The sequence below is a fragment of the Vanacampus margaritifer genome, chromosome 7 (genome assembly GCF_051991255.1).
Source record: "Vanacampus margaritifer isolate UIUO_Vmar chromosome 7, RoL_Vmar_1.0, whole genome shotgun sequence".
Classification (NCBI taxonomy): domain Eukaryota; kingdom Metazoa; phylum Chordata; class Actinopteri; order Syngnathiformes; family Syngnathidae; genus Vanacampus; species Vanacampus margaritifer.
This window is the reverse complement of record NC_135438.1, coordinates 7,862,432-7,883,607: the sequence shown is the minus strand read 5'-3', so window position 1 is coordinate 7,883,607 and position 21,176 is coordinate 7,862,432. Positions and strand designations below refer to the sequence as shown.

The following is a 21,176-nucleotide window of genomic DNA, read 5'->3' as shown; positions in this document are numbered from 1 at the left end:
GAGTGTGTTGCAAGCATGTGATCATGAATAAAACATTTGCGTGGACACGGTAGGAGAATTTTACAGCAAGTAATGCACGCAGCCTCCACTTTTGTGATAGAATGCCTTCCATAAACTGAGATTACTTTTTTAAAAATGTATACTGTAAAGCCACAATATAATATATTAGGGAATGCAGCTGGCCATGGAGTTAATGTGGGGTTCAAATACAGGGTGCTAGTTAAATTCACAGTTTTCACAGTTGCAATACAGACGAGGAATCCATTTTTCATTCCTCCTGTAGTCCTTAAGACCAGCGCACTCTATTTCAGCACGCAGAAGAAGAAAAAATAACCATACAGAGAACAATAGCTTTTCAAAGTGTTTACCCAATTGTGCTAGCCATCCATTTATCTTTTTTTTTTTTATAGAGTTTGTCCTCATTAGAGTCCTGGATGAGCGAGAGCTTAACCCGGATGACTTTGGGCAAAAGACAAAACACTCAAATTCGCACCTATGGACAAATTCATGAACCTAGCGTGCATTTTGACATGCGGTTGTATATTATTAATACCTGAGCATATATCCTCTGAGGACTCCGTTGAGCTGCGGTTCTGGAGGAGGCTGCCATTGGACCATGATGGACTGGTTGGTTCGCCCGCTGGCCACGATGTTCTTCGGGGGGGCGCTCGGCGCTTCCTCTCTCAGCATCAACCTGACACATCATGACGACAAACAGGGAGAGGGAAGCTGATGAATGGGCACTAATAGTCACCTATAGTCTATATTCATGTATTGAAGGCACGGTAAGGTGAAAACATACATTTGCTTTTAAATATAAACTGCTTGAAGCCTCTTTTTGGATGAATTGCTCAATAGTTGTCATCATAGAAAATGAACAAATGCATGTAATAATAATGTAATAAAATAAATTATTATTATTATAAAACTTTTTATAGCAATACTAATAATAACTAGAAAAATTCTCGTGGAAATTTTGAATGGGACTGCTGACTCTTTGGTAATGAGCTGAACAGTTTAAAATTTAAACCACTGGAATCGGTCAAGAAATGTGGAAGTTAACCATAATGAACATCAACTAAAAGTATCTCACTGTCCCTGAAAATGTATTTCAAAAAATGGAAATGAGCTGAACAGTTTAAAATTTAAATGACTGGAATCGGTCAAGAAATGTGGAAGTTAACCATAATCTAAAAATATGTCACTGTCACTTTAAGACCGCACACACATTTTTGACTTGGAGCCGTCACGCGCCCCACATTCCATTGAGATTGCGTGAGAGAAGCACCCCTTGAACAAAAGCCTCTCACGACTTAACGGTTGAAGATACAGATTCAAGAAATGGCTCGTTAGAACGGCAAGGGTTTGGGGAACACGAGCATGTTCTCATTTTCTTAATCGGATAAAAAATGACCAAATGAGAGCAGGTTGAAAACTTATGATTTATCAGAAATGGAGAGAGGAAGGCGCCTGAAATTAACATGTAAAAGACAGGCGAATTAGTCCGACTTCTCTAGCTTAAGGTGAAAATAAAGGTACTAAATGACACCTTAGCCAAATAAAAGTTAGTTTGTCTGAAAGAAGACACTCGTGACTACAAAATGTGAGAATTTGATGTCTAGTGAGCAAAGATTGTGGCCATGGTGACGAGTTGAAGTGAAACTTTTCCAAATAGAAGTAGACTTTTCTTTGTTCCCGCCACTCTAAACAGAGTGTGTTAAAATGCTCTATCACTCACTGTCTTTGAACCCGCACAGGGGGGAGAGCTTTCATTCCTTAAAAAAGATTTCGACACTGAGCTAAAGATGGGAAAAATTCCTACAAAATGAGCTAAAATTCGTATCGGTCGGATAACGTATGCGTGCGCAGCGTGTCTTGGAAAAAGGTGCTTGATGTGTGATTTTTTCTTTCCATTTCCCATTCATTCCTATGGCACTTTTTGGGGTAGTTTTTGGGGTATTGCGTCGCCATGGTAAGTGGGAATTCCTAGAAAAATAATGTCGCACCGAGTCCGATCGAGCCGCCTCGTTTGATACCTCATTTGTCCCGGTGCAATCTACGGTACGGGCCGCATTCTTGCGGAAAAATCGGTGGAAGATAATATAAGAATATTTGCTATAATAATAATAAACCCTTTTTTCTAGGAATAGTAATATGTGCTGCTTGCTACGCTCAGCAGTCCCATAATAATTTAATAATGATTAAAAAAAAATCAAAAATATATAATAATGGTAATAATAATAAAAAAGTAATAACAATGTAATAACAATGTATAACGTAATAATCTTGTATATACAGTGTAAGGACAGTGTGCTCGTATAAAATCTCAGGCACATTGTGTCTATGAATGACCACGTTTGCGAGACTGCTACAACTCATTACAACAAATCGTCTCTCAACATTCATGTATCATTTTGCAATTCCGCGCTCATTTCTCCCATTCCTCCTTCCACTCTCACAGTCTTGCAGTGTCATGCAATTCATTTGTTTTCCTTGTCTTGCAGTATTGTTCATTTATTTCAAACAATCACCGCTACAGCCACAGCCCATGATGATGGAAGTGCTTTCGCCATCATCCCGTGGGACTGTCGGCCCGGCGCTGACACGGGCTCTTTACAAACGCCAACTGCAGATTGCCTCGTACGCTTCGATGGCCTGTCGGCAGACGACGAGTGAGCATTTAGTGTATAGCTGTCGAAAATTAAGATGGAGGCGATGACTTTCACATGCTTGCCTACATCTGTTTTGTTCATTCTTCTTCTTCCTGTGATTTTTACATCTACAACCTCTAACCTACTACAATCCACCGAGAAAGCAGCTTTACCATCAATATACATTGGAACCTTAATAGGGTACCATTGGGTATGACGATAATTGTGGAACTAGTAATGGGAATTACAATGAACATTTTTAAAAAGATTTTATTAACCGATACGGATTTTTTTTTTATGCTGATGGAAATTCTAAGCACTTAAGAATAAATTTATGTTTAAAACCCTGGAGAACCCACGGGGTCAAATTTGGCCCCTATAAATTCTGCTACTCAAATAAAATTTTTTTTTTTTTTCCCAGTAGTGATTTTGTCCCTGTGTTCTTGTTTCCATTGGCCAAAGTGTGTTTGCACATTCAAAATCCAGTTCTAAAATGCAACAAATAAAACAAAAAAATTATATTGTTCAATGTAGCTGTGTATTTGATTGATTATTTTCTTAAATTCTAAATAGTTTACTGACAATTTTTGTTATTCTGATTTTTCAAAAAGACACCACTAAATCCCAAAAGGGTCAAATTTCGCCCTAATCCTAAATTAGGGAATAAAGGGTTAAAATTAAAAAAACATATATTTTGGTGTTCAGTGAATTTATAGCAGCCATTTAATGTATAATTCATAATTTTCCAAAGAAGAAAAGGGTTCTTGGTTTCTCCAGGGTTAAAGCCTGAGGCAAAAGTAAAACTATCGACAAAAATGATGGTCTCTCTATATTGTGGGTTGTACAGAGAATTTGATACGGTACGATAGACGATAAACGGGAGTTCACCGTATTGAGCCGATAAATACATCGAAAATGATCAACAAAGCCAACAAATCAGCGGTCGGTTCGATTTGGGTGCAAGTGTTTAACCCCATCCAAATCCCCCTCCGCACAGCCGCCCCCCGGCTGCTTTTCAGCTTTTGAATATCCTGTGCCCTCGTTTCCTCCGTGCAATAAACCGGCATTTTTTCCACCTCCTTTGAGCTGCGGTCGACTCGAGCGTTTCATTTAAAAGTCGATATGCGATGTGGATTCGGCGCGAGGAAAGTGTGTGGGCATTAAAGAGTGGAAGGATGACACAGATAGAAACTTCTGCTAATTCCTGCAGTGTGGGGAATTACACACACGCACAAACAGATAAAATGTTCATCTCCAGAAATCCATCCTCTTTTCCTTAATAGCAGGGGACAGATAAAGTGTGTCAAACAGCGTTCAGACTAACTTATGAGCTTGAGTTGTTGTTTTGAAGCGGCGTTCGCTCGCTCGCCTGTATATTTAAAGCGGGAACGCGTTGGCGCCTCCGAGACGGCTGGGGCTTTATGACTCGTGTTTGTGCGACGGTAACGTCCCCGTGTTGAACCCACTTGATGTGAAATATTTACTCTTAAATGGTTTGGGTGGGAATTATAAGGCAATTCGTGAGATGTTTTTCGCTATAGGGTGCAACAGCTTGCGCGTGTGCGCATACTCAGAACGTGTATCGACGATATTAGTTCAAAAAGATGCGGGATGGTCAAAGATTACATATACTGTAGTTTGTTTTCAGTTGGTAAACTTCAACCGTCAATGGCCGTCAGACTATGAGGGTGTGCACCTGGTGTCTATACTAAGTCCCGTGCAGTTCACTGTTAGCGCCTGTGTTTTAAGATTTTGTTTTATTTCATGTTTTTCCTCATGTTTCTTTTCATGTCTTGTCTCGTTCTCTTCCTCAACTTCTTCTCGTTCTTCTTCTTGTCCTTCTACTACTACTTATTCCTCTTCTTCTTCTCCTCCTCATCCGCCTTCTACTTCTTCTCTACCTCCTCCTTCTTCTACTACTTCTACTACTACTACTTCTTCTTCCTCTCCTTATCCTCCTTCTTCTTCTTCCCTCCTGTTGCTCCTCCTCCTCTTCTTCCTCTTCTTCCTCTTTTCCTTGTCCTCCTCCTCCTCCTCTTCTTCGTAACTAGCTTACATTTTCCACAACAAAGATTTACTGCACAAAAAGGCACATTTACCAACCAGGATGATACCGCCACAATGTGACGTGAGATTCTGCTTAAGGTTAGCCATTTGAAGCTAAAAAGAAAAACTCTTAACGTCATTATTAACAGGGATGTGATTTGACCAAAGTGAAATTATCTGAAAATTTAGCCGGGGGCCGCTGGCACCCAGCTAGGTCCAAAAACATTGGACTGCCTTTGCTTTTAAAAACTATCACTGAGAATATCATCATATCTAACTAATGTGATTACTAAGTTAACACATAAATAATGTTGAAGAGTTCAAATTTCATGAACAAATAATTGTATCATGACCAAATGAAAAGTAACTCATATTAGAGCATACCACAAATGTCTTTGTTATAGCAGAAGATGTTATCTGTCGGAGTCATGTGCATACACAATGAACTACTAATAATAAAAATAAAAATAAAAAATCGGATTTTTTTTTTTGGGGGGGGAAGATAAAAAAAGCGGAATTCCGCGAATTAGCGGAAAAATCACATCCCTGTATTAAGCGGACGTTTCGTCCTCCTGTTAATTTGTGAACGCAGCCTATTAGTCGGCAGTTTGCGCTTTAATTGTTATTGTTCCTGGTACTGCCTGACACACTGACTGGGCACCGACCGGTACTCCATCTTTTGGAGCACTCAGAATAATCGAACAGATTGAGCGAAGCAGTGTACTTAATGACATTAATTGTGACTGAATAAGAAAAAACCTGCAAAACAGCAAGGTAAACCCGTAATAGGTATTAAATCATGGTAGTGGCTTTGTTCAAGGTTGCAAAAGGTTGCCAAGATGTTTGCTAGTCATTCACAAACAAAACTTTTGAACATGTAAAAAATGTCTTTGCCACAATAAAAACTGAACAAAAGTTTGTATATGGTCCCCCTTTGCATTTTTTTTTTCACCAATTGCAGGTGAGTGCAACTCATTGAAGACAAACAGCTGTCAGCTGCAAAACGACCGGCCCTGTTTGAACCAAAAGTGCACGTATCCACGCGCACACACGCAAGAACACAACAACTAACGGCTCGGTAGCTCGGAGCATCATCACTCAAGAGGGAGATGTGGCGAGTCATAATCCGTGCCGGGGAAAAGGCCATCGGATGTTGCAGCGCGTCCTAAGCCGGGCGACAAATTCGATGCTCATGCGTGTGGACACATACGCTGCTGATTATGTAAGTTGAGCCGCTTACAGTAAAGCCACAGGCTGGGCCTTTTTTTTTTTTTTTTGCCACTCTGCCTTGACGGGTTTGGGAGCCGTAATCACTAGTAAGGTCGGGTCGGGTCGGGGTTGGGACGCCAAGCGAGGTTAACGGGAAGGAGGAGGAGAGCGGAAAGACACGTGAAAGATGAAATAATTGAGGGCAAAGGATATGATGGAGAAAAAGTGAAAGGTTGACAAAATGGCTGGGGGGGAAAAAATGGAAGGTGATCAGGCTGTTTGAGGAAATTGGACGGTGGAGGAGAAAGCGAGAGGTCAGGAGGGATCACGTTGCTCCGCCGCCTCGTCTGCTAAATAGTCATTTGGCGACAGACGAACCTTCAAACGTACTCAGGTTGTACTAATCGGATTTGGACAAAACATTCTAATTTGTGGCTCGTACGTCATCATAAATTAAGCGACGTGACACCTCGGCATATCCCACCGGATATCATTCGTCTTAATTTTCAACAACTTTTCATATATAACGATTAATAATGATTATTTCAGTAAACAGGACATTATTTAAAATCTCCAGTGCACAAAGTTTGAAATTATGATTCCGTTGCTGGTTTGGTCTGTAACACGGAAAAAATAGGCAAAAAATGTCCATCATTGTTTTCCAAAGTAAAAGTTGCTTGATTTGGGTTCAAAACAAAGATAATCAGTCCACTTTCATGGAGGACTGCAGAAATTGGAGAATATTTACTATTGAGGAACTGAAATTCGGAGCATTTGCACAATTTGAAAAGTAATCATCGATTAGCAAAAATAATGACTGATTAATTTGATAATCATTTAGTTATTGAATTAATCGATTGATCATTGCACCTCTAAATTTGAAGATCAGGCCACTGTTCCAAATTATTACATACAACGGGGTTTCAAGAAAATTTTATAGGTAAGCATTAGGAGATCATTGAAGCGGTTTCAGTCAAAACATTTGAACAGGTTTATAGTTACATTTTGACATAAGACCCCTTAACAATTCTTACACACTATGCAGAATGTGGTGTCTCATGTGACAAATTTGGAGTTATATGACTCAAGAGACGTTTTAAATGAGTGACTGCACTCTACTTAGTATTGTCTTGAACTCCCCAAAAGTTCTTTCTGTGTGTTTCTTAGCGTTAATGATCAGATATGCAAATGGAGAGCACGGACTTGCGAGCACGATGATTACAGTAATCCCCCGATGTTATCTCAAAGGTTAATAGAATGTTTCCAAACAAATCAACTGAACTAAAAAGTGTGACTGAAACAATTAACACGTCACATTAACTGTCAGTCGCCGTGCAGATGAGGAGACGCACTTCAGCGCTGTGTCTTAACAACACTGACAGGCGATCCATTCAACTTTATTTAGATGTGAAATTGGCTGGAAGAGAAAGTAACAAGCAATAAAATATGCTTATAATGTTCGATGTAATGTCCAGATCTGCCACGCTAATTGCCCAAAGAAGTGCGCGGTTAGTATCGCAATGTGCTATTAATCACATTCGTTTGAATGGGTTCATCTGAGTGTCTTGTCAAGTTTGCCAGTCTGTGCATGCTAATTAAGTGGAAAGGGGCGGACCGACCTGGAACCTGCAAGTCACTTTAGGTTGAAGGTGTATGATTAACAATGATGAGGTGGCACGGCGGGTACAATCTGACACTTTCCCAGAATAACCTACGTCTCCCTTTTCAGATATATTTAGTAAGTTCGGTGGAATGAAGTTTTAGCATGTAGCATGTAGCATGTATTGGTGGTCGTCTGTTAGAAGTGATTTCCCGTTACATCAAAGTACTTTTTTTGTGTGCGGCCTAAAAACATCTGTTACTTACAGTAGTATAAATTATTTTTTGTTTTGTACTTTTTCACAGCCTAAACATTTCTAGTGCAGTACCAAATTATTGTGAATTGTTAAAAAAGCTTTAGTAAGTTCATCCAAACGGACCTTGACGATGACGATGTTAAGCTAACATCTATACTTTCCATTCCATTTGACGGGACTCTGTCCCCTGCTAACAAGGCCGCCACATATGTCCATTAATTATTTTGATGGGAAAGGCGCCCCTACCAACATGGCCACCACACAGTTTTTTTTAGCCTGCTCTAGTCTACTTTAAGTCTATTCATTGATGACAAGAAAGCATTGACGACCAATTGCGGCCATTTCTGGAATTCTTCTTGGGCGGGCGCTGCATGTCTTTAGCGATGCTAAGCTAACAGCTTTCCATTACATTTGAAGGGAAACGAGGAAAGGTGCCCCTTCCAACATGGCCGCCATATTGATGTGTGTGTGTTAGTCTTCTAGAGTCTACTGAAAGTCTGTTGATGGCACCACAGCGCCATCTACTGGCACTTTTGGCGAATTGTGGTCACTTCTGGAACTAACAGACTTTAACAGCTACTTAAGAATGGACGTTCTGAGTAGACGAGACACTATTTTCTGTCCATTGAATCCGGGGTCCGTTGGTTCCTGGTCTGTTAAATTGAGGTTCCGCCATATCTCCAACTGGGGTTACAGCTGTATACAATTAAATTAGAGGTATCCATAATTCACAAGCAGAGATCGGACATGAACATCCTCGAAACTGAATTACAGATATCTTGAATGAAAATGTTAAATATTCCAAATTTTATAACGACTAGTCAGCAAATGTTAGCATCCACAATTTGAATTCCCGATTAGCAAACATGTTGTTAAGACACCTGGGAAGTGTTTCAAATGGTCAAATAAGATATTCTGTCCACACTGACATTTGTTCACACGGTGCCCACTCGCTCTTCCCGAGTGCACCGAGTGCCTTTGTGGCCTCTCGCACTCCTGCCTGGTCTCGTCGTGCCAGCTGACGTCGGCGAGATTAAAAAGCGTCGCGCGTGTGGTCACATACGAGGCGAACGCTGATGAAGAGCCGCGTCCATCTGCTGTGATACGCTGACCACTGATGACTTGACCGCTTGCCAGTCCCTCATTTGGGGAAGATCAATGCGCTCTGTTCTCCGGCGCTTCCAACCACCTACTTTGTACTGAGGAGCAGGTGGCTCGCTGCCCGACGGAAACGGGAAGGAACGACTGAGGATTGGCAATAGGCAAACAAAGGACACGTCTGCACAAGTTACCAGGGAATTATAAGTGATGTGGGCTGACCTACCCACTCACAAATTGTGCGTCAACACGACTAATCAGTGCAATTCATTACGTGAACCATTCAATTGAAATGAATTAAAATGCCATTAAGCTATTCTAGCCTACCCACTGGTGCTACTGTTTCTTAATTCATGCATTGTAAAATATAATCATGAATTTAACTGGCTTTGCAAAGGCTAATGCCAGTAGTGCAGTTAGTGCGGTACATGAAAGAATTACTGAAGACAAATTTCAAACGGTGTATGTTACCAATCCAGTACAGTTCAGTTGTATTTAACTTCAGTAATAGACAATCTCGGAACGTGGTTGCGCGACACAATTCAAGTAAATTCAATTCAAGAATATTTGGATTTGGTTGTATTCAGTGCGGATTACGATTTGATTCAGTAAGGTTCGGCTTAGCTCAGCTCAGTTCAAGTAGGGACCCAAAAAATAAAGAAAGAAATAAACGTGAAAATAAACATGAAAAAAATAAAATAAAAAATATTTATGTCAAAATTAAAAAATAAATAAAATATTGACAAAATAAATATGAACATAAATGAGAAAATAAATACCAAAATTAACACATAAATAGAATTAATTATCAATCAATAAATAAAAACACACTGTGCCATATTTGTGCTTTGACGTGTGCCTTTAACTAGGCGTGTCTTATTGAATGACATTAGGAGCGCTGACTCCAGCTTTCGTTCACCACAAGGTTAGTTCAGTGTTCGGGTCTTCTCCATCCTCCTTGCGAGTGTTTTCATTTTGTATTTGTGTGTTTAGCTGCTTGAAACATTCGGTAAATGGGCTGGAAAGATTTTCCTTTAAGTTTGTCACAGACACAGTATTAAGACAGTAGTGAACTGTTTTAAATTGTGAAGAAAAAAAAGCGCAATGTTTTCTTGAACTAAATTTAGTTTTGTTCGTTAAATGAATGCACTCACAACATGCGTTCTCTATAATTGCAATTGGCAGCAGCTCCCTTGCTGAGATTCTATTTGGAGGAGCAACATCTGGCATCTGTCAATGGCCACATCTGTGGCATTGTGTTCAGGAGCACAATTGCAAACCACACCTCCTCCAAACCCTCCATCCCGACCGACAGCGTCCCATCTTCACTCACACACAACGCACACCTGCACAACAACGGGTGCACTTTTAAGGCCAGATCCAATCTCCCACTTTTTTCAAAAACACCGCTCATTTTTTGTCCTCCCTGCAGATGGCAGGGAAATAACACGCACCTACAAAAGGGACGTTACACTAGAAAAGCCCGCTACTAAAGCAAATGGATTTTTAACAACAAGCCTTCAAATTAGAATGCATTCAGAGTTGCAATCCCTCTTGGCAACACGCGCGCACGCACACACGCACTAGACTCGAGTGTGGCCTCTCAACTGGCATGGTTATCATTATAATCCTGCCTTCTGACTGTCGTTCAGTTTGCAACAAAAAACTCTTATTTCACAGAAAGCACAGCATGTTCCGGGTAGCAAATTGGTTTCATGCTTTCAACAAAACACCCAATAAAACGCTTGGGAGTCTTGAAAAAAGAAAAAAAAAAAACGTGAATGATAAATTTGTTTTTCTCTTACCGCTGCGTCTCGGCGCTGTACTGACCCCGGCCCACGTGGTTGACGGCGCAAAGTCGGAACTGATAGGTCCGGGCAGGTGTGAGTCCGCCCACGGATATGTTGGTCACGGTGGGGTCAACCTCGGACAGGTACACCTTCCATGGAGAGTCTGGACACACGGAGGAGAAAAGGTAAGGCATTTAAAATGAACGAGTCATGGATTTTAAGCAGCATTGCTTACTGCTAGACGGTGACAACATTTCAAAAGATTAGCTTCGGACATTCGTACAGTATAGAAGTCTCAGCTCCTTTCAGCCCACCCCAGATCCCCGCAGAGGATAAAGAATATATGACTGTGAGTATTTTTAAATTGTGTAAATGACTAATTTAAGTTACTTAAAGGGTTCTTAAAGGGTATGTGTTACCATTATGTGTTAGCATTAGCATTAAGCTAGAGGCAGAGCTAGTTAGTGTGTTACAATAAACTTCAACTGGGAGTGGCATTAACTCTTTGACTGCCAGACGTTTTCAGAAAAAGGATGCCGTGGGTGCCAGCCAATTTAAGCATTTTTGACTGATCTTTCAAGGTCCACAGAAAATTATGTGTTTGGACTATGGAAACACACATACTACCAAATGAAAGATTGGACTCTCATCTTTCATCAGAAAAAAAAGTTTGTTTCTACCTTATTCCGTTTTTCAGTAATCAACAATAGAAAATGGTTAGTTTCACCTCTGTTTTGAAAAAAACGTCTTTTAACGTCTTTGGCACTCCTCCATAGGATTTTACTAAACGTTATTTAACGTTTTTGGCAGTCAAAGAGTTAAATAGTTTGAAGACTCTTTTCTGAAGAATTGTTACTAGTTGCCAAAGTGTACGATACAGCGCTCGTGCTACGTCTCAAGTTTCCATTTGCAAGTTGAAGCAAAACAACAACAAAAAAAACTGTCAAATGATGGCTTGTATCCTGAAAAAGTGGTAAGTTGGGCCACTTGGATCTTAAGGCATCTCTTTAGTCAGCAGAGGTGATTTTAGGATCAGAAGTTTAGTTGTTTGCTGACTATGGTTGTCAGAATAGGAGATGTTACTTTTGAGGACTCAGGTCCCCTCCTAGATGAAAAACCCAAAACAGGGTACGGCAAGCAAGTCCTGCATTGGCGCGAAAATGCCCCTGATGATATCCCTGACTTAAGCCCACGAGAAGCAGCTCAGTCTGGAGCCTTAAGCGGGAACGAATGGATTTTTTAAAAAAAAAAGCAACCAAACCACTGGCATTTTTATTATTTAAAGTTTATTTGGTAGGGTTTTTAGATGAATATATGAAGATTCACCTTGGTTGTTGCCGTTTACAATGTCTAATGTCAAAAACTACATTGGTTGCATTGCAATGCTTTCAGGATATGTATCTGTTTTTTTGTTGGTTTTTTACATCACTTTGAATAAAATTGTGATGATTTTGCTCATGAAATCAGCATGGCAAATGTTCACGTTTCATCTGTAGGACCCACACAAGCCAGCCTGAGCCATGTCCAATGAGACAATAATGAAGGAGCACAGACATTGATGCCAGTTCATCATTGTCTCCTTGCACCTTGAGGTGCGAGGGACAGATGCGCTATTCTCATCTGACGGGGCCCGCGTGTGTTTTTGCATGAATGACAAGCGTGATGTTGGAGTGTATGCAAACAAAGCAAAGGCAACAAAGCCATTGTGTGATGCATAAAAAGGAGCGGCATCACAAGTAAGCAATCCCGAGCACCTAATGTGTCATAAATGCGACACACAGAGACAAAATACCAAAACAACTTTTGTCCATCCCTCAATGTCTGCAGGCTTGCTGTGTTTTTGTCCCTTCACACTTCTTTTCTTCTCCAATGAAGATACATATTTTTTTTTATTTCAACATGTAAATAAGAGCAGAAGAAAAAATTGTTGCTTCTTTCCCCCTGAGAAGTTAACGAACACTTTAACTATAAAAGTGCCCAAAAAATGTAAATCTCCTTACACTTACACACACACACACAAATAATTGATTTGAAGAATATATTTCGGTCATTAAGAAATATAATTTCAAGCAATTTCCCCCCAAATTGAAGCACTTTTCATTTTTTTTCAAGCACCTGTGTTTACAGATGGACTTAGCAGTAAAAACCAAAATCTGTATATGTTAAAACTGTATGACCTGACAGTAGAATACTATAACAAAAAAAAGTGCGGTGAAAATCATCCCTCTCTGCCCCAATCTTACACTTCAAATTTTTAATTAGTGTTTCTTTAACACAGATAACAATGAATGAATAAAATTAGAAGAAACACAAGGCGTGACTGAGGGATATGTCAATAACACAGTTTCAATACTTTAAAAACAGTTGGGTTAAGAATAACCCAATTTGGGTCAAAAAGGGCCTGATCCACTAGTTGGGTCAATTTGACACAAGTAGAGAACTTTCCAATTCCTTCTTTTTTAAAGTGAGAAAGTTGGATCAAATCGATCAGGCCCTTTTTTTTTTTTTTTTTTTAACCCAAATTAGCTTACTTCTTACCCAAATTGGGTTACTTTCACTCTGATTTGTAAAAAAAAAAAAAAAGTTTAAAAAAGAAGGAATTGGAAAGCTGGATAGCTGCATAGTACCCCAATCAAGCATGTTTTAATTGAGGGTACATAACAAAAAAACAGTAACATATCGTCTTTGGCAATACTCTATCCACCGTGAATAAGTCACGCTAGCAATGTAGCAGGCTTAACTTAGCGTGGTGCATATACATTAGTGAGCTGGGGCGTTTCTTTGAGCAGAAACTCAAGGGAGGGAAGAGAGAAGTGAAGCTACTCTAAAAACAGTTGGGTCAAAAATAACCCAACAATGGGTCAAAAATGGACCAATCCTCTACTTGGGTCTACTGAGTCAAGAAATGGTTCTTTCTGTCATGATCCGTGTTCATGTCTTTGCTCGTTATGGTTTTGTGTCCACCTGTTTGTCAACCCTTGTGTCTACCAATCAGATCCCTCAGCCACTCGTGTCGTGTCCAGGTGTTTCGCATTTGTCTCGTTAACTTGCTTGCATTTAGTTCCTTGCTTCTGTTCAGTCTGTGTTGGATCATTTGTGTGCTTTCGCTCATCGTGCTGGTTAGTTGTCCTCTAGTGCTGTCTATGTAAGTGAGTGTTTGTTTCTTTGAATCCGTTTTGTTTTTCACTGAGTGTTTCTGATAGTTTCAACAGCCTAGTTTTCTTTTTATGTTTTGTTTACATTATGAGCACACCTGTCTTCCCGGATTACTTCCTGCATTTCGGTCCTCAACTCCGCCCCCTGCACACCCCCGTGATACTTTCAGCGTAAAACAACTCATAAATATTGATCAGATCCTTTACTTGGGTCCAAAAAATTGGGTCATTTTGTATGAAACAACCCAGAAAGTTGGATCAAATTGACCCATTAACTTTGACTGTCAGACGTTTTCAGAAAAGGGATGCCGTGGGTGCCAGCCGATTTAAGCATTTTTGACTGATCTTTCAAGGTCCATAGAAAATTATGTGTTTGGACTATGGAAACACACATACTACCAAATGAAAGATTGGACTCTCATCTTTCATCAGAACAAAAAGTTTGTTTCTACCTTATTCCGTTTTTCAGTAATCAACAATAGAAAATGGTTAGTTTCACCTCTGTTTTGAAAAAAACGTCTTTTAATGTCTTTGGCACTCCTCCATAGGATTTTACTAAACGTTATTTAACGTTTTTGGCAGTCAAAAAGTTAAGTGGATCGGTCCATTTCTGAGCCATAATTGGGTTACTTTTGACCCAACTGTTTTTAGAGTGTACATTCAAGACCAGATACCCCAGCTTTAAGCGCTGGGTTTATGAGTTTAACTTTTCTAAAAGTTGGGTGCAAAGTGCCTGCCTGTGCACATAACAGAAGGAGAGAGGATGTCAGTGTAGCCATCTTGTCATTCTCTTCCTCAATCCCTCTTTTCCCTCTGTGTGCCATCTGAAAGGGACGCGGCCTGCTGTTGCAAACATCTGTGCTGACAGAGGGGCGAGAGACAGTGAGTCGGAGGAAAAGCGAGAGAGGACGAGGCTGGTGGGAGGAGGGACGAGGTGACTATTTATTTATAGCGAACCAGGACGTACATTAACACGGCACCGCTATTCCCCATATGTCTGCCTTTATAAATGAGCGTACGTCGGCGCCTGCGAGACGGTGAGCAAACGGCTGTTTGCCGCTCAGGGGGCTATAAACCAGCCCCCGCCCCAACGTGCGCGTGCGTATACGTACTGTTCTCGGAGAGCTCCAACAGATAGTAGAGCAGCGGAGAGTTGCCGTCGAATGGACGCAGCCAGGAGAGCAGGACCGAGCGGGAGTCGGAGTCGTTGAGATGCGCCGTCAAGGAGCGAGGGGAGTGTGGCAACTCGCTGGGCACCACACAAGGGAAAAAAAAAAAAGGACAATTACTTTTACAAAGAGAAAGTTTGACATTGTAGATCATAAAAGTGAGTACATTTTAATAAACAGGGATGTGATTTGACCAAAGTGAAATTATCTGAAAATTTAGCCGGGGGTCTGGGGGCCGCTGGCACCCAGCTAGGTCCAGGGCAGTGCCCTGGTGGGGGGACAAGGGGGGCATAGCCCCCCGGGGCTCATGGGTTTTCCGTGTTTTTAAGTACTTTCAATGCACTCACATGACAAAGAAATAGACAAAACAACAGCATAAATTTTCCCATATAAAATGGCAGTTTTAGTCAACTCAAAATCAGTCACATTCAAAAACATTGGACTGCCTTTGCTTTTAAAAACTATCACTGAGAATATCATCATATCTAACTAATGTGATTACTAAGTTAACACATAAATAATGTTGAAGAGTTCAAATTTCATGAACAAATAATTGTATCATGACCAAATGAAAAGTAACTCATATTAGAGCATACCACAAATGTCTATTATAGCAGAAGATGTTATCTGTCAGTCATGTGCATACACAATGAACTACTTAAAAAAATAAAAATAAAAAAATCGTTGTTTTTTTTTGGGGGGGGGGGGGGATAAAAAAAGCGGAATTCCGCGAATTAGCGGAAAAATCACATCCCTGAATAAAAGTTGCTACAAAACCATTAATAATAATTAAACCACTGGCAGCAAAACTGAGAACATATCTAAGTAAGTAAAAATCTCTAAAATGGGCCCCCCCCCCAAAAAAAAAAACATATCATGTGACCCATAGGAATACCCACTGAGGCAAATTCGAGCCAATTTGAAAATTTTCACTTGGGGGTGCACTCACTTTTGTCGCCAACATGATTTGTCTGTGTGCTGAGTTATTTTGAGGGGGCAGTAAATTCCCAGTGTTATACAAGCTGCACACTGAATACTTCACATTGTTGCAAAGTGTCGTTTGTTTAATGCGGTCTCCCATGAAATGATTTACTTCCACAAAATGTGAGGGGCCAGCTCACTTCTGTGAGCGACTGCATTGAATAAAGGTCAGCACACAAGAGACAGACAACTTCAATTGGATACAAAGCAATAACTTTAACAACTTTGGGTTGGCCAATAATGAACTCGTTAATGTGGATTATTTGATTAGTGGACAACAGTTCTGAGTTCAAATCTTACCTATGTCTCAAAATAAGGCTCAAAATAACGTAGCCTTCTCTTAGAAGAGCAGTTTTGCTCATCATTTGAGCAGCAATTTTATTTATTTTTTCCCGGTTTATCCAGGGATCGAAAGCTAACATTTTATGAAACTATAAAAATATGATATTGTCGCAAGGGAATTGATCTAGAGCTGCAGTTAAGACATCTTTTAGTATTCTATTGAATAATCAAATATTGTGTAAAGTATATTTCTGCTTGGTTAAAGAACAATACAAAAGAGAAATTAAGACATTTATTTGAAAAACGAACGACCCGTTGCAGAGGCGTCACCCGACACGAACTCCATCCACAACAATTTGTCTGAGTTTCCATATTTTTTCCAATAATATCAAGAACTGTAGGACAGTTGCTCCAGTGTATTCAATAGGACAAAAACAATTTGGAATATTGTTCAATTGCACAACATAATCAATACTTTCTATCATAATTGATAATAAATTACAGCTTCAATATTTGTTATTTTATAATATCGTCCAACCAACTCGGTGATCAAACCTAAACCATGACCGCACCTATTTGGGAGCACAAAGCCTTACCATTGAGCTAAAACTTCTATTAAACTTCTACTAAATATAAATCCTTGTACATTAATGTGACTGTAGAAAAGCAGTGTGTTGATTCCACATTGCACTTCAATGTGTTTAGATGAGGTGCAAAAATGCTAAATTTGTCTTGGAAATTGCGTATGCGAAACCACTTTTTCTGAGCTACTGTTTCTGCTCCCTTGATACGGAACTGTTTACATCTCACCTAACCCTAACCTTTATCTAAAATCATTTCAGCTGCGCTGCAAGCCCACCCATGACCTAATAAGGAAAAAGAAAAACAATGGACCGATGGCTTCCTGTTATCTCCTTATCAAGCTGTTTCTTTTTGATGTCGCTAACGAGCCGCTCCATATTTCAATACTGAAGTGAATGTGAGGATGACGATGGCAGACAGGATGAAGGTGATGTTAAAGGTGACAACGCTCTGAGAGGATACGAGGAAGAAAAAAGGAGGACGAGGGGAAATGAGATTGATGGTTTCTTCTCAGAGCTGACATGACGGCATTAATTAATGGATGAGCATAGAGAATGTTGGCGCGCTTACCTCCGCTGAGGCCACACACACACACACACACACACACACACACACACACACACACACACGCACACACACGCACACACACCTCGGAGAGTGACGAACACATGGATGGGCCTTGTGAGAGTTGAACCAATAACCTGCTGGTAATTAGTCTGTCTCCTCAGCCGCCAGCGTCTGTTAGCCCCCGTGACCCGATGATAGCGAGCTAACGAGAAAGTCGCTCTCACGCACGCGCCCGCAAGCGCATCACTAATTTACCCTCCGTTTTTTTTCCCCCTTCCTTTTTTTCTCATAGGCGTAAACATGGAGCCACTCTAATTGACATGTAACTCCTCCGCTCAAGAATGCGGACCAAGTTCCCGCCCTCCCGCTCGCTCTTCTGCCCCGCAATTGTATTAATATAGCATAAGTGTCGTTTATAAATACATCGTACAAGCACTTATTAATACACGATGGCCCCTACCTGCGAGCATTCTCTCACAGCGGCTTTAATGAAGTGCGGTAGGTTCAATATGCATGCGACGTGATTTAATATTAGTGACTCAATCGGGACGGGGGGAGGGGGGGGCATACTTTTGCACATGAAGCAATTATTAAAACAGATGAATATTTGAGCCAGTGCTATATTATCTGAAGTTAGAGTGATTCCCTAATAATCTCCATTCATCTTAATCTCAACGCTTATGGTTGAGCCGGACCTTATTTCAGTTGACTCAGACAAAGAGGCTTGGAACACCCTGGACTGGTCGCTAGCCAATCGCAAGCCGTATATAGACAAGCCATTCACATTTAGATCTATGGACAATTTAACAATTTGAGTCTTTTGGAAGGTATGAGGAAGACAGAGTATTCAGAGATAACCCCGTGCAAGCAGGTCAACGCTACGTAGGAAGCCCAAGGCCGAGATTCGAACCCAGAACCTCATAACTGTAATGTAGACATGCTAACCACTAGCTGCGTACATAATCATTGTGTGTAATTAGCAGGAAGAAAAGAGACCATCTGCTGATTTGATGGATTCATAATCTCTATTTTAGCACATGGTCGCTGTTCAATGGAATGTAGAGGTGTAATGATTAATCAACTAATTGGCAACTAGTCGATTAATCGGTTAGAGACCTTGTTAAACTTAAAATTGTCCAAATCCTTGGGAGTTTCTGGATCTCAACAGTAAAGATTTCTGCAGTCCTCCATTCAAGCAGACCGAAGATGTTTGCGTTTTTCAAAATAAGACATTATTGCTGAACTCTGTTGCTAACCAAAATAGCAGCACGCAAGCACATAAAGTACTTCTCAAATGAATTCAAGTGTGGAGTCTTATGCTATGTGGAGATGGTGGTGATGATCCCCCGAATGGGGAATCAGGTTCGGCAGACTTTCTTTTTAATTACCTCATCTAATGTGGGTGGAGCTTGGCAGTAAAATTTTATGATCAATTTGAGGATTTGCCATCATTACTCCTTGCAGCGTTAATTTCATTCATTTTTGGGTGGCAATGTAAAAATAACTTCATGCCCCTTTCCATTAAACAGTATGCACTCGGTTTGGCATTGCTACTGCTCTACCGACTTTTGCCGCATTCCCATTGGCCAAAGCAATCCATTTGTCCATTTTGTTTTTATCTACATCTTGTTTGTGTGTGACAAGTGTCGTCCGCTTACATGACTTCCAGGCGCGCAGAGCGGGAATCGTTGCCGGCCTCCGAGCTCACAGTGCAGGCGTAATCCCCGATGTCACCCGACCAGGTCTGGCCAATGGTGAGGGAGCCTTGCCGTACAGAGACACGCCCCCCGCTGGTGCTACGGATGGGCACACCGCCCCGCTCCCATTTGAAGCTGCAACAGATGCGGGTGCTTATTTAAAAGACTCCTGCATAGAGAATGAACTACAAAACAATAACAATCTCAAAGTAACAAGATGATACCTGATATTGACCCTGGGGTCATGTGTGGCATTGCAGGCTAAAAATGCCGTGGTGCCTTTGATTACACGCAGGTCAGACGGGGGCACGGAGATGATGGTGCGACCTAGAAAACAACATAGAGATTAGAATAAAAAGAGAATGCACCACACATGCAGTACTTTAGGTTCAATACAAATGATACTTAAATAAATGTTTAAAAACAAACAGTTATAAAAGATTTTATGCAGTGTTTCCCCCAGTTTTTTTTAAGCCTGGCGGGCTGCCTGGCTTTCCTTGACCCCCATGCCACCCCCAGCAAAGACTGCTTTTATGTTGATTCAAATCAATTATTTGAATTTTTTTATTTAATTTTTAATTAATTATTTCTTCACATCTTACCCTCCAGATGAGCAAAATTCCACTGATTAGCTGTCGTAAGAGCTGATTACGGAGTTGGACTCATCTACACCGACGTGGCAACATGTTTGTACAATTGAGACTATAGGTTAGTACTATCAATATTTGTAAACAGAAAGCTAGCATAGTATCAATTAAGATGGAACCCAACAGCAGCAGACACAATGAAAACAGCAAAAGCCCCAGAATTGAACCCTGTGGAACATCACATGTTCCGTTAAACGTGAATTCATACAGTATGTCACATATTCGTCCGAAATTTGTCTTTTTTGCTCGACATAGTTAGTAAGAAGGAATTACAATAATAAAGAAATCCATCACAACCGGCAGAAGTCGACTACTAAGCACACCAAATTCAGCGGCAGCGCCGATAGGCTAGGCGGCAATGTAGCGTGATCACCTGCAGCCAATAATGGCCAAACGGGGCGCATCATCACAAATCATTCGAGTCAGGTGTGTGTCTTGACTTCCGCCGAATCCCTGAGACCGACTCACCGAACCCTTGATGTTCGATCGAACCCAGGTTAAAAACCATTGAAGTAAGAGGATTAGTGCTCGCTTTTCTCTTCATTTTGTAACCATGGGCCTACTCTTGTTAAATTCTACTTTGTTTTATGTTGTGAATTTTCAAAGCTTGTAACTATTCCATCTTAGTGTTTTATTTACATACATGCAAAAAAACAAATAAATGTTTTTGATGAAAACGGGGATTCTATAGCTTAAAAACTTGACATAATGGAGAAAATCCCAGATCAGTTTTGGTTTACGCCCACAAAAATTAGTTCAAAACAGCTATCAGACATAACTCAACAAAAATGTTGTTCCCCAGTGTGCATAATCTTACAATAATATGAAATATACTTTTTAGAACTGAAACGTCTGCTTTATTTTTGATGACACTTGTGTCTACTACGCTACCAAATTTTAGCGACGGCTGCACTTGAAGAGCCAAGCACTATTTTTGCTTGGTGTAAAAAAAATCTCAGCTTTGACGACACAAACACAAAAGTGACAAATGACCCAGGCTTCAATTGGATTTGTTAAACATGATGCTGCGTTTTTCCAAACATGTCCGCAAGACTGCTCCTGACTGCTGAAAAATCAATTAGTCACCATTTAAGCCAGGAACGAGTGGAGCACAACGGTACAAGGACGTGCTTTATCTGCCAGAAACAGACACCCCCGAGCTTGTCGTTGTCTCAAAAGTGCTGACTACACCGCGTTCAATTCCGCTCATGAAAAGGGAATAAAAATGCGCACAGGGCGAGGGCATCCGCGAGGACGTCAGCGGTTCATTCACTGCGCGCGCCGACGATTTAGATGAATCACCCGGCAAAAAAGCACTGACGGCGAGCGTCCCGCAGGCCGCCGGCCTAATCGAATCCAGCAGTATTTAATGTGAAGCTGGCAGAATAAATGTAAAAATGAGCCGATCGATACGTTTAGCGGCCACTCAGTCGTCCTCCTGCCCGG

General features: G+C 40.8%; 1 protein-coding gene and 1 long non-coding RNA gene across 3 annotated transcripts in view; one reads left to right on the top strand and one right to left on the bottom strand.

The window, feature by feature from the left end:
* Positions 1-21,176, bottom strand: part of sdk1b (sidekick cell adhesion molecule 1b) — a 278,501-nt gene that overhangs the window by 68,719 nt on the left and 188,606 nt on the right. For both annotated transcript variants that reach the window (XM_077570575.1, XM_077570574.1), the window contains 5 exons: positions 19,308-19,410; positions 19,045-19,218; positions 14,918-15,054; positions 10,666-10,813; positions 554-694 (listed from right to left, as the gene is read on the bottom strand). In XM_077570575.1, the coding sequence (XP_077426701.1) occupies positions 554-694; positions 10,666-10,813; positions 14,918-15,054; positions 19,045-19,218; positions 19,308-19,410 (703 nt within the window). The remainder of the gene's footprint in view (positions 1-553; positions 695-10,665; positions 10,814-14,917; positions 15,055-19,044; positions 19,219-19,307; positions 19,411-21,176) is intronic.
* LOC144055024 (uncharacterized) lies at positions 13,711-19,511 on the top strand. The gene is made up of 3 exons (XR_013294754.1): positions 13,711-13,795; positions 14,637-14,739; positions 19,056-19,511. It is a non-coding gene; the product is annotated as an uncharacterized LOC144055024 (long non-coding RNA).